Source organism: Bactrocera tryoni, chromosome 4 (assembly GCF_016617805.1).
Source record: "Bactrocera tryoni isolate S06 chromosome 4, CSIRO_BtryS06_freeze2, whole genome shotgun sequence".
NCBI classification, from domain to species: Eukaryota; Metazoa; Arthropoda; class Insecta; order Diptera; family Tephritidae; genus Bactrocera; species Bactrocera tryoni.
Window position 1 is genome coordinate 4,425,371 of NC_052502.1, and position 12,518 is coordinate 4,437,888.

The window sequence follows — 12,518 nt, forward strand, 5'->3', positions numbered from 1 at the left end:
TGCTTAAATGATAACTAGACTAACACAGACACAACCCTGTGCATGTGCGTGTGTGTGTGTAAAATAGAAATAAAATAAACTGCGTGCGGAGTAAGCGGAGAAGCTGAAAACGGCAGCAATTGATGACGAATGCAAATACTCCTGCCTGTAACCCCCAAGACTGCGCCCAGCGCCGGACAGACTAAGCCTCTGTTCGCTTTTACGAGTTGACCTTTCCCCTTCTCCCTTCCTTATCTACCCATTTGCTCTTTTCTGTCTTCTCTAAGTGCTATTTCACAGCAATTTCGACGCTGATAAATTTTTATTATTTGCAACATTGTTGTTGGTTGGTCCCGCTGTCGCAATGGAGGGCGCTTGTTTTCTGCCTTCTTCTGGCGCAGCATCTTCTCCTTCGTTTTGCTTTCCACAGTCAGTTAGTCGCCAATTTAATGGCATACTTCTCAGCTCTAAGCAGCCAGGCAATGCGCACAAAGCGAGAAAAACGCCGTTCCAAGCAGCGCAAAACAAAAACAAACACTACGCTAACATTAAGGCAAACGAAAACAATAGCAACCACTGTTCGATAGCGGTAAAGCTTCATGCACACACGAAGCCCGGCATGTTTTTTGTTTTTATCGGTGGCTCACAGCCTGCACGGCAGCCAAGTCGGTCGACCAAATCCGCTGTGTGCGCGCCAGCAGTTGGCGCCACAACTGCGTGCTATGACGAAAACAAAAGCAAAGCGCCACCGCAGTCGGCGTGGTGACGCGTCGGCTGCTGGCTGCTGCCGGATGCGGAAGTGTCTCCGACTGTGTTTGTGTTTCCGTTTGAGCAATTTTTAGATTTCACTACTTTATCGTGAGCTTCTTCTTGTCGCTATTAATATTTCAACTGCTAAATTTTTGCCGCTGCTGCTTATTTGTCATTTGGAGTTTTTGTTTTTTTTTTTTTTTTAATTTTCTATCCCAAAGCAAAAAATACATTCCAAGCTTACTAGCTACCTACATGTGTAGCACAGACTTTTGGTTCGCTTGCCAACTAACCGCGCTACTACGGGTTTCCCTACTGATAGTTGTAAAGGGTGTTTTAGACATGTGGTGCTCGAGAAGAAATTAAGTGGATTTTATTTGGTATTATTATAGAAGAATTTAGCTCTTTTAAAAAGATCAACGTTCGGCACGGTGTTTTGAAAACGATTTCGGGAAAGTGGCAGCAGAGGCTAGCTCAAATAAATTCCACTCCAGAGGCCAAATTTTCGAAAATTGTTGTAGGAATTGGAGCAGTATATTCTCTTCCAAATCACTTTGAGCTTATGAGCGCAGAAAAGCGTCTTCACATAACCCCACAAAAAATGCCCTCTAATGCGGATCCTTGGTGTTAAATCGCACGATCTTGTGTCTTGGAGGCCATGCTTTAGCTCCACGACAATATGCTTACCTAAAGGCGCCCACCTAAATCACCCTCGAATAAATTGATAATTTCATTGTGTGAATGGCATAAATCGCCTTTATAGGCCTACTAGGAGCGTGGAAATCGCACAAAAACCGCTTCGTAGTGCAAACGTGTAACCTTGGGTTGTCATTAGCGTCTAAACAGAAGACATGGATAATGAAGCCTATCCAATTCAAATATCTGCAGAGGTGCTAGTCACTTAGAGGCATAAATAGCCTACATTTTCCCACTAGGAGTATGGCAATTTGGAAGAAATATGGAACAATGAGTCCTGGACAAACTTTCTTGTGAAAAGCGGAATCTGTGGCCAACTCGCTGTGTGCTCACATTCACGAACGTTACTTCTGAATAAGTCTGCTCATTATAAAATGGCAAGCACAACTAAATATAAATCAAGTAATAGCTGTCAAAACAACCAACTCCGAAGATTCATCATTGAAAACCATGGCTCTAAAAAAACACCCTTTACTTGTGTGAGAGTTTGTATTAACGTGGATTACTTATTGATATCCCAGCAGTGAATCGAACAAGTTCTATTTTACCATAATGTCATGACGTTAACGTGATGCAAATGGACTATTTGATAATACCTGATTTCTTTTGTATTGTAAAGCCATTTTGGGGTTAAAAACTGGGGAATTATGTATGTAAAAAGCAAAGGTTTAGAAAGTATTTTTTCATATAGTCAAAGGCTCGGAATTTAACTGATATTTTCACATCAGAGCTAACCCCTATGCAGTGTTCTTGACATGATTATAACAGAGAGATGAAGATTTCAATGGAGAGCTTTAAGTAAAGGCACAAACCGTTTGTGGTTTCAAAACTCGCTACAATATATTTTCGCAAGCCAAAGCAAAACTAAACCAGATTTGTTTGATCGACACATTTAGTTTTCCAGGTTTTTTGAGTATAAAGTGAATGGAATTTTTGTAAAAATAATATGGTAAAAATGTCACCATGAAGAGGCTTACTAACGTGAGGGATAACATAGCACTAATTAATCGCGGCTCTCATGATGTGGGATTATGGATATGATGAAGAAACTGCTCAACGAACTCTTCGACTAATGAGGTGTATTCACCTTGATTTCTCTACAGACGCTCAGGAATCTATTTGGCATTTTGAAGTCATACGTGGCTACATTTGTACACAATTTATAGAACTTTCCTGTTTTCTTGGTCTGTCTAACAAAGTAAGGATAGTTCCAACACTAACCTCTGTCATCAACCATCTGTAAGTGATTAACCGTTAAATAAATATACATATATATGACCTGGTCTACGAAAAGGGAGCTAACGTGCGAAAACTAGTTTTCTGGGAAAAGCTGTTAAAAATAATCGTCAGTTTCTCGTTATTCATTAATTGTTCTCCTTTATCTCATTAATTGTTCTCCTTTTTTTGACACCTAAGTCCCCTTTCCGTAGGCCAGGTCACATATATGTATATGTATATATAAGTATATTCTATAAATATATTTCGAATTCATATATCCTTATTAACTTTTCTACGCAAGAAAATTTAAATCTCAATAAGGCAAAACTAAGATGAGAATACTCTACTTCAATACAGTTATAACAAAACGCGTAGTCGCTACATATTTATGTTCGACAAGCCACCACCAGCTTCCGGCAGGGCGAAGCAAAGTACCCGTCCTTCAAAAGCATTACAATTTTTGCTGCAGGATTATGTACACATTTTGTTTGTGTCTTGAAGTGCTTTTGTATTATTGCCGCAATTGTGTCTCCCCTTCGCTGTCGATTGGCTTTGTGGAGGAACTTAAAAACTTCGTGGCGCCAGACTTTCTGACGCGTCAGGTCGCTGAGCTGCCATGCTGCCGGGCTCACTTCGGCAACATCTTCCTGAAATTGATTGTTTTTCCTATTTATTATGTTTTTTTTTTTATTTGCGAAGTTAAGTTCTCGTTGTATTTTCAGACTTCTTCGTTTGTTGTTGCCAAGTTCACAATGAATGGATGTGCAATTCTGACTTTCTTTGGCTGGCTGGATGGCTGGATGGCTGGCTGCCTAACGGTTTTTTGACGATTGTTGTCATCAGCGTAAATAATACAGTGCTTACTTTTAGTGCAGTTAGTTTATATTTTGTTTTTGTTTTTGCTTCAGAGAACTAATAATTCATGCATTACTATTGCCACTGAGTCAGAGCTGATGGAAAGCACTGAAGAAACATTTAGTGCCGATCAACTGATGAGAACACAAGAATAAGTAAATAGAAAGCATGTGGTTTGCCAAAATGCACACATATTTATAAAGATGAGGGATTAGTCGGTTGTAAGTTTGGAATTAAAACAATTCCGCACTATAAATGCAAATATATACAGGGTGCGTCGTATTTTATGTCGACATATGTATAAATATTGAATAACAATGAAAACTGATTAATCGCCTTTATGTATATTTAAAAATAAAGGGTGTTATAAAATTAGGGCAAGATTGAAATTAAATACAGGGTGTCCCAAAATTAACGCAAGATTAAAATTGCAGCAATTTCAAATTTCTTTACACACAGATAAGGTCCAATGAGTTTGTTGACGGTGGGCTCCAATCCTTCACACAATACGCGACGTTGAGTAGACATATCTCACGGTAGTTAGCGTAGATTGTGGGGTCTCCCTTTTTGTGGATAGAGCAGAGCACACTTAAATCCCAATCGTTGGGCATGATTTCGCCCGACCATATTCTACAAAGGGCTGATTCAATTTGGTATTACAGATAACCATATTTCGGGCCCCGGCGAATTCGATCAGCCTCGACACATTTGAGGATGTTTCATCATTGAGGCTGAATTTATCAACCGTTGTACCAAAGAAGGTATCTTTGCCCACCCTGGCATTAAAGTCGCCAAGCACGATTTTGCCGTAGTGGCGGAGGCAGCTCTCACAAGTGCGCTCCAAGCGCTCAAAGGACATATCTTTGGTAACATCGTCCTTCTCTATCGTCGGGGCTTGGCCGCTAATCAGCGATATGTTGAAGAACTTGGCCTAAGACCAGAAGCCGTGGGCTGCTTGAGTCATATGCAAAATAAAAGTTTCTGGCCACTCCCAAGTAAATGGTGCTCAGAGAACTTTCCTCACTTACGTGAACTTCTACACATGACTTCATCCGCCAACCTAAAATATAACATATGTCTTTTTCTCTGTAAGAAGCTGCTAATTTGTCGCATATCGAACCACTATGGGATATAGCCACCATATATACGTATCATTTTGTGATATAAAAAATGCTCATTTGAATATTTTGTTTAAAAAAAATATGTCATACACGCAGATTCACGAATTTCAAGTGAAAAATTCCAAAATGTAACTTATGAACGTTCCCAAATATAGTAGAACGGAACTTGTGTCATAAAATTATCCTATTTTTGTCTGAGAATTGCTTGTTTCAACGACTGTTTTCCTTCTAAAAGGAGACTATTTTGGCGCGCTGCTTCCATCTGTAACGATTTATGTCCATAATTGCACTGAGTTGAAGTTCCATAATCATATTTAAATAACGCAATGGGCTGAAAAACGTTAAAGGTATTCCACAAACCGGTTTAAAATTTGACCCTGCACCCTATAAAAATTTTCAAATTATATTTTCCACACAACTCTTTAATGCAACAAAAATGCTTTAAAATATTTATGCAACACTTCAGTGCAAAAAATATGCAGAGCTTCAATTCAGCATTATTTTTAAATTAGTTTAAAATATTTTCATTTCAAGTTTTGTGAACTCTTGTCAACCTTTGCGTGAGAGCGCTTTTCAAAGTAACAAGTTGTCAGTGAAATTTGAGCTTTAATTGTCCACTGGACTCTGAAGCGCCATTAGCTTTAATTTGAAATGCAGCTGATGTTGCTACGACAACAACAGCAACACTTGTTCTAACACATGACTCAAATAAAACTCTTTAATTCACAATGGCGACTTTGTCGTTGTTAGTGTCGTTTATGAGTATGTAAACACTTTCAATGCCGCATTCAATGTCAATTCACAGAAATTATAAAATATTAATTTCGCTTTGATTTTGGGACGTCAGCACAACAAAAACAATTTGCAGCACAAAAGCAAAAAAATTCACAAAAATGGATTATTTAAATTGCAAACTCATGTGTAAAACTCACAAGCACACACACACGCACACACACGAACGCGCACGAACTCGACAGACAATGAAATGAAGCGGGTTTTTTATTGGCTTTGCACTATGAATTACATGCAGTTGAATTTTCACAAAATCTGTGCAAATATTTGGTTTCACAATCGACTCCATTTGCATCAACAAAGCAGAATTGCACAAACAAAGAATGCAAATTTCGCCGCAAAGTTCGTCATGCATGCGCGTGTGTGTGTTTTTCGCCAGTGTTGGCGCGGCGCGCGTCACTCATACGCCACGGTGTCACTCAGCGCGCGTTTGCATGGCATTAAAGCGCTAACGTCGGTGGCACGAGGAGATAGAAAATCGAGTTTAAAGTTACGTATCACTTATTTACATGCAAATATTTAATAATTAATGAAATAATAAATGATTTCCGAAAAAAAAAAAACACGAACACACTTTTTTGGCGCGCTGCCTGTCAACAGATTTTTTACGAAAATTGTTTTTAATCAATTCGAAAAAATGCTTAGTTTTTATGCGCGTTTTTTATCTGCGTGGTCAACTGGCACTCACGGTGACACTTCGAAGCTTTTTATTGCGTAAGCCGTAAGCTATTACATTGCGAGCGCACTGCCATAAATTATATTTAGCGCGGTAAACATGACAAATTACACACACAAACTTGTTAAGTCCGCAAAAAAAAATAAAAAAAGACTTGTAAAAATAATTTCGCGCAATTCATTTCAGCATTAAAGTTAAACTGCACTGCAGCGCTGCCAGCGCCAGCTGCCTTCTGTTCGCCTTCACAAGTGAGACACCCACACACATACACAGAAGTACTTGTGATTACTTTCGCTTTTGCAATTCAGGCACGGCGCACTGCTGCCGCCAACCGCCGGCAATATCGCTTGCAATCACAGCCGGCAAAAGCGCACAAATAAATACTGCTCACACACACACATGTAAATTTTGTGATTAAAAGCGTTGAAAAGCACGAGTGCTGAATGAGTTTTGTAAATTAATGAAAAAAAAAATGGCGCAATATTTATTTCTTACTTTATCGCCATGTGACCGAAATGCTCGGCGGTTATTGTAATTGGCTTTTGCCGAAGTCGCTTTCGCGTTCGGATTTATTATTAACATTTTTTCCTCATTTCATTTAAATTTTTATGAAGTGCCTTCATGAACTCTGCGCGCAACACTGTACAGTGAAGTACTTCATTAATGATCATGTTGACATTCTTGTGTGTAAATGAAGTGCAGCAGGGAAAGCACGGCATCAATTTTAAATGCATTTCTTTACTATGACTGTGTACAGCAGGATATGCTTTTATTATGCCTTGTGGGAAGTCCGCTTATTTGTAATAAGTTTGTAATAAGAGAAGAAGATCAAGGAAATTGCGGATACAAATATCTCAATGTTTTCGAGTTGAAGTTTATTAATTCGAAGAATTTATTGATGTGAATTCAAATGTGCATTAAGGTGATCCAAAAGGTAAACTAACGAATTTGTGGGTTAAAATGAAACAACATAGAAAGCAAACAAGAAAAATTCTTAACTTTGGTTGCGCCGAAGCTAGATTCCCCTTAAAATAATCATTAATTTATACGCTTGTCGTTTTGAAATACGTAAAGTATATTTGGCGAATTTTACAAAGAGTGAAATTATTCACCAAAGAAGTTCCCTTCAATTTTTTGTGTGGACTTAAATTTCTGATGCCGAAGCCGAATGTTGGAAACGGCATTCGGTAATAATTGTTTGTAGCGAGCAAATACTTTTGATTGGTACCACATCCATAACGGCCATCAACTGATGATTGGCACGTCAATAAAATAAAGCAATTGCTTCTTATCGACGATTAACAATTAGAAATCTTACTGGCATAGTTGGAATATCAAACCGATCTGTGAAAACTATTTTGAAAGATCACTTGAGCATAAAAAGTACGATTGGTTCAAAAATCACTGAATTTTTTTGAAAAAAAGCGTCGCGTTAACGTCTGTTATCATTAGTACTTCTCGAGATATTCGGATTTTTAAGTAATGCTATATAGAATTTTTATAGATGGTATGTATTAAAAAAGCTATGAAAATTGCATACAGCCTTACTTAAAAAGCTTAATATCTCTAGAAGTATTAATGATAGCGATTTTGACCTTAGACCTTTTTTATACCAAATAAAATTTCTTACAAATTTGTTATGAAAATTTTTTCTATAGCTCTTGTCATTTACGAGATAAATACAAAAAAATGCGAATTTCATGGGAAAATCAGGTTTAGACCCTCGTACTACCTCACCGGTGTGAGTTACGACTTTGTTGTACTGAGCACTTTTGTAGAGTGAACAATTCTGAGAAATATGCGTCTAAAGTCAAAGCGATGCCATAAAATACCTCTGATCTGTAGGAATTTGAAGATTAAAAATCACGATTATGGTGTATTTTCTATGTAAAATTTTTACAGGCCTTGGTCCAGTTCTTAATGTTAATATTAAGGGCTACAATTTTCAGAGAATTTTTTAAAGGTATTTCCAAGAAAATTTCGTGACGGGACTGAAAAAAATTAATAGTTCAAAGAAAAAAAACACCCTAATATACATATATAGTTATATTATACTTTACTTTTAATACTGATCCTGAAATACTTTGAAAAGAAGTTGACCACTCTAGGATATTCGCTGTGGCGCTTTTTGATATTAAATTATATTCGAATAGCATTCGTATTATATCTGCTTCTACTTTAGAATCAAAGTATTTTACCACCTCAAAGTTTTAAATTCAAACCGAAAAAGTTTAAGGCAAAAAATTTACTTTTTTAATTGTAATTCCTACCCTTTACTTTGCAGGAATCAAAGCCAGTTGGGAGGAATGGTGGACATATGATGGCATATCCGGTAAGTAAGATTAAAAATAACTTAAGAAAGCATATAAAAATATAGTTTTTAAAAGCACTTCTGAGCTGAAAATGAGAGCTTTTTGAACTACCATGTGAGAAATTCAAAAACGTTTGCTTTAGACATGAAATTAAAGAAAAACATGTGAACTCAATTCAAGAAAAAGTAATTGAGAGAATATTACTCATATAACTCGCCCTAAATTAAAGCTATGTAAATCCGCAACACATTTAAATAAAGTTATGTGGAGTAATATTAGTTAACTGATCGAAAAGTAAATTTATTCCAACACATGCAAATACGAAAACTATTTTTCTATCTCAACAACTCAATTAACAACATACAAGTATACGTATTTGTATATATGTATTTATGCAAAATATACAAACAATCGTGCAATTCAATCAATTAGGCGTGTCAATATGTCCAAAGTCCATTGCACTTTGGTGCTTTCATTACCTTGTTGTATCTACAGATTTCCATAAGTATATAGCTGTATATACAAATATGTGACTATTTGGCGAGCTCGATATCGCTTGCGTTCGCGCACATTTCATAAAATCAATTAACATCAATCCAAAGCGACAGTTATTGAGAATAATCATAACCTGCACGTGCGGCAACATAAATTACCAATCAAACGGGACAACGCGAAAACGCGCGCCGAACATTAGCTGCTCATACAGCCCAGCCAACATTATGGGTATGAATGAGGTATAGCTACCCACTTATTTCAATTATTGATTAAAAAAGCAGGTTACTGGTTGCTAAACAAGCAATTAATAACCAAAATCATTTATTAAGATAAAAAAAATACACAATATTTAATGGTGAGAAAATATAAATAATAGCATTCCTGTATTGTCTCACACATACTTCTCCAATAAAAATTAAATCAAGAAAAAGTGTTAACTTCGATTGCACTGCAGCTATAATATCCTTCACAAATACAAAATATTCTTTGTAATAACTTTAATCGGTTAGTTTGTAAAGCAGCTATATCTTATATCTTGTTTCAGAGATTATAGCAATGACTTTGATTATAACCATGCCAAGTTTTCCTAGAAATTTTCTCAAATGAAAAACATTGCCATACAAGCACTTCATTCTGCTCGTTCAATATGTATGCTACAGTTGTCTGGTATCTGGTCTGTTTCGCAAAATGAGTAGCATCTTGGTAAGAAAAGACCGGGTGCAAAATTTCAGTTCAATATCTCAAAATCTGAGAAGCTATGTAGTTGGTTTATAAAGTGACGAACGGACAGACAAACTGACAGACTGGCGGGCCTGGCTAAATCGACTCAGCTCGTCACGTTGATTATCTATAAACAGATATAAAGAGTGATCCAAGTTGAAGTACTTTTTTCAATAGCTTTCCTTTGACAGATCACAGGGGAATCGGGTCAAGGTGTCATTGTATTTTTGTTCCGTATTGTTTGGCATATCGTCTGGGACGTAGCAGCGGCCAACGTTTGAAAAAGATAATCTTCAAAAAATAAGTGCCAAAGAATGTTCTTTCGAATGATAATAAACATTCCCCTTTAAATTTGAAGTTTCTGCGTTTTTTCTTTAAAAAGTAGGGTACCGCGAAATGAATCACCCTATACATTAGACAAATGCGTCTAACTATACAGTCCTAATAAGAAATCATTTTGAAGAAATCGTTAACAAAGATCTAATTTCGATATACGTGCTAAGACACCACTCGGCTGATGGCGTCCAAACTAAGAAAGCCATGAATAAATTTTTCTTATACTCAATATATATACCAGATTTAGATTACAACTAAGTGAAAAAGGTATAAACTCAGAAATAATATAAACTTTAAGAAAGCCAGCACTTTTGCCATAAAATATAGAATTTATTGTAGGCCACAGGGGACTGCCTGTAAATTTAAAGCCCGCGGCAGAAGTCAAAGTGAAGTAATAAGCGCGGAAACTTGAAATTGTTGCATACAAGATTGTTGCATGCACCACAAACGCCGCCCATTGCGACATTCCGCCCGCGCTATGTGCAGCATAACGGTATTCTAAGCGACTGACTCAACCGCATTTTGACAAGTCACTACAGCTGCCCTCACCCCCCTTTGGTTGCAAATACAAGTGACTATTTGTGAGTGCTTGCACACCTGTAAGCATGTGTATGTATGTGTAAGTTTGTTTGTGTGTATGTAGGTAAACACGTGTATGCATGGAGCTGGTGGGTGTGTTTGTAGTTGCATTTGCCACAATTGAGCTAAGCCGCAACTAAATTGACGTGAGTGACATGTGACCTGTCGGGAAGTTTGCGTGCAGACAAAAATTATTTGTTTACTTATTTGTGTATGTGTGTATGTGTATACGGGAAAAACCAACACAGCACGACAGGTGGGCCATGTGGGAGGAGAATGCAGCGAGTGACGAAAATATGAGCGACAAACGTCGGCTGAATCGTATAGAAATGACAGCTGGATATGCGTGCAATGAATAAAAAATTTATATTTCCGCTATAAAAGTACAAAAATGCATTTGTGGAAATTCAGTGAAAGGCCGGCTAATGTTTCGTATATATATGAAAGGGTTTTCGAAAAGGGATCTTCCGATAGCTTGAGAGGCCAGACTTGAGCTCGAGATTTAAATATTTGAAACCAGCAAATTTAAAAATTATTTGTCATTTGACAAGCTTTGATCGACATCGTCACAAGAAAACACCTAACAAGACCAACCACTGAGTGAAGGAGACTTACAATGTGTTTGGTCTACTGTCTCCCTTAGGAACTAATACCAATGTGTCTTCCAGATAGTTGAAAGTTGATAAGCAAATATTAGTACTGGCACAAAAAGCCAAAAGCAAATGTAGAAGACCAACCCATCCCATTCGCAGAACCCTATTTGGCCGAGTTGCACTCAACTATATATATGCATTATAGCGGCAAGCATTCGCACTACTCCACTCGTAGCTTTCCATTTGCGCGCGCGTTGACTTTGATGGCATCGGATAAAATACAGCAGCGCTTTTCATTCACCTAACTGTTGTCACCGAAGTTGGGAGTTAGCGGTGCTGCTAGCAATTTGCGGTTCGTGGCCTGCAAATCCGGCAACTGACATTGGATAAACTTCCGCACAGTGAGTGACTGACTTTCACATTGCCGCCTTGAAGTAACTGGAAGTAATTAAAAGTGGTTATTTAAAGGCGCCGATTCAATTCACTTTGATAAAACATGTAAAATATGGCTCTTTTATAGGATCTTTGTATTTTATGCATATGATATATTCATTAGTATACGAGTATATATGTAGTATGTAAAATGAAGCTGTTGTTAAAGATATGAGACTTTCGCTTAAAATGGGTTATTGAAGTATAGTGTAGAAGAGAGCATTTCTTTCGAAATATTTTGAATACTCGTATAAATAATATAAATTTAGGGGCTCACACTTTATATACCATTTTTAGCATTGGAAATATCTCTCTTTTCTAAACTGACCAAGACATTTTGTGCGAGTTCACAATAGCACACCAGTCGGCACTTCATTTTTGGCTGTAGCAGTGGGAACTTTGTAGAGAAATTATCCAAATCGTAGCTAAGCTCTTCGATAGTAGGCACGTCTAACACATTAATTTATTGTATTTTTTCCATCGATAGGTATTTCAACGGGTGAACGAGGTAGGTAGGTAGGTAGGCAGGAGTGTAGCCCTGTTATATTTCGGGCTCAATTAGCACTAGCTGTACCATTTTGATGCACTAGTCGTGGACCTTTTGGTTTCGATGAAGCTACTAATGTCCGATATGCTTTTTGTAGACATCCATTCAAGGTTTGGTGCTTGATGGATTCCAAGCGTTCTGTGTCGGATCTGCGATAGGGCTGAGCATTCACAGAGAAAGTGGAAAATTGTTTCCTAATTCCCTAATAGTTCGCAGCCTAGGCAGATGTTATTGTAGGGCATATCCATTTTGAACGCATATTCTCCAAATGTCCAATGCCCTGCAGTTAATCTGAAGATAGTTTTCTTTTTTCTTGTCATATTTTGGTCATAAGTATTCTGATCGATCCTAGTGGGCTTGGTATTAACTCTGCCTCGGATTCGTTTAGAAAAGCTTCTGCTCCGAAAACGTTCATGT

At 37.5% G+C, this 12,518-nt stretch overlaps 1 protein-coding gene across 1 annotated transcript in view; it reads left to right on the forward strand.

Annotated features, from left to right (window-relative positions):
* The window catches only part of LOC120775601 (carbonic anhydrase-related protein 10), a 76,254-nt gene that overhangs the window by 48,584 nt on the left and 15,152 nt on the right, over positions 1-12,518 (forward strand). The window contains exon 2 of the mRNA XM_040105840.1: positions 8,372-8,419. Coding sequence (XP_039961774.1) covers positions 8,372-8,419 — 48 coding nt within the window. The remainder of the gene's footprint in view (positions 1-8,371; positions 8,420-12,518) is intronic.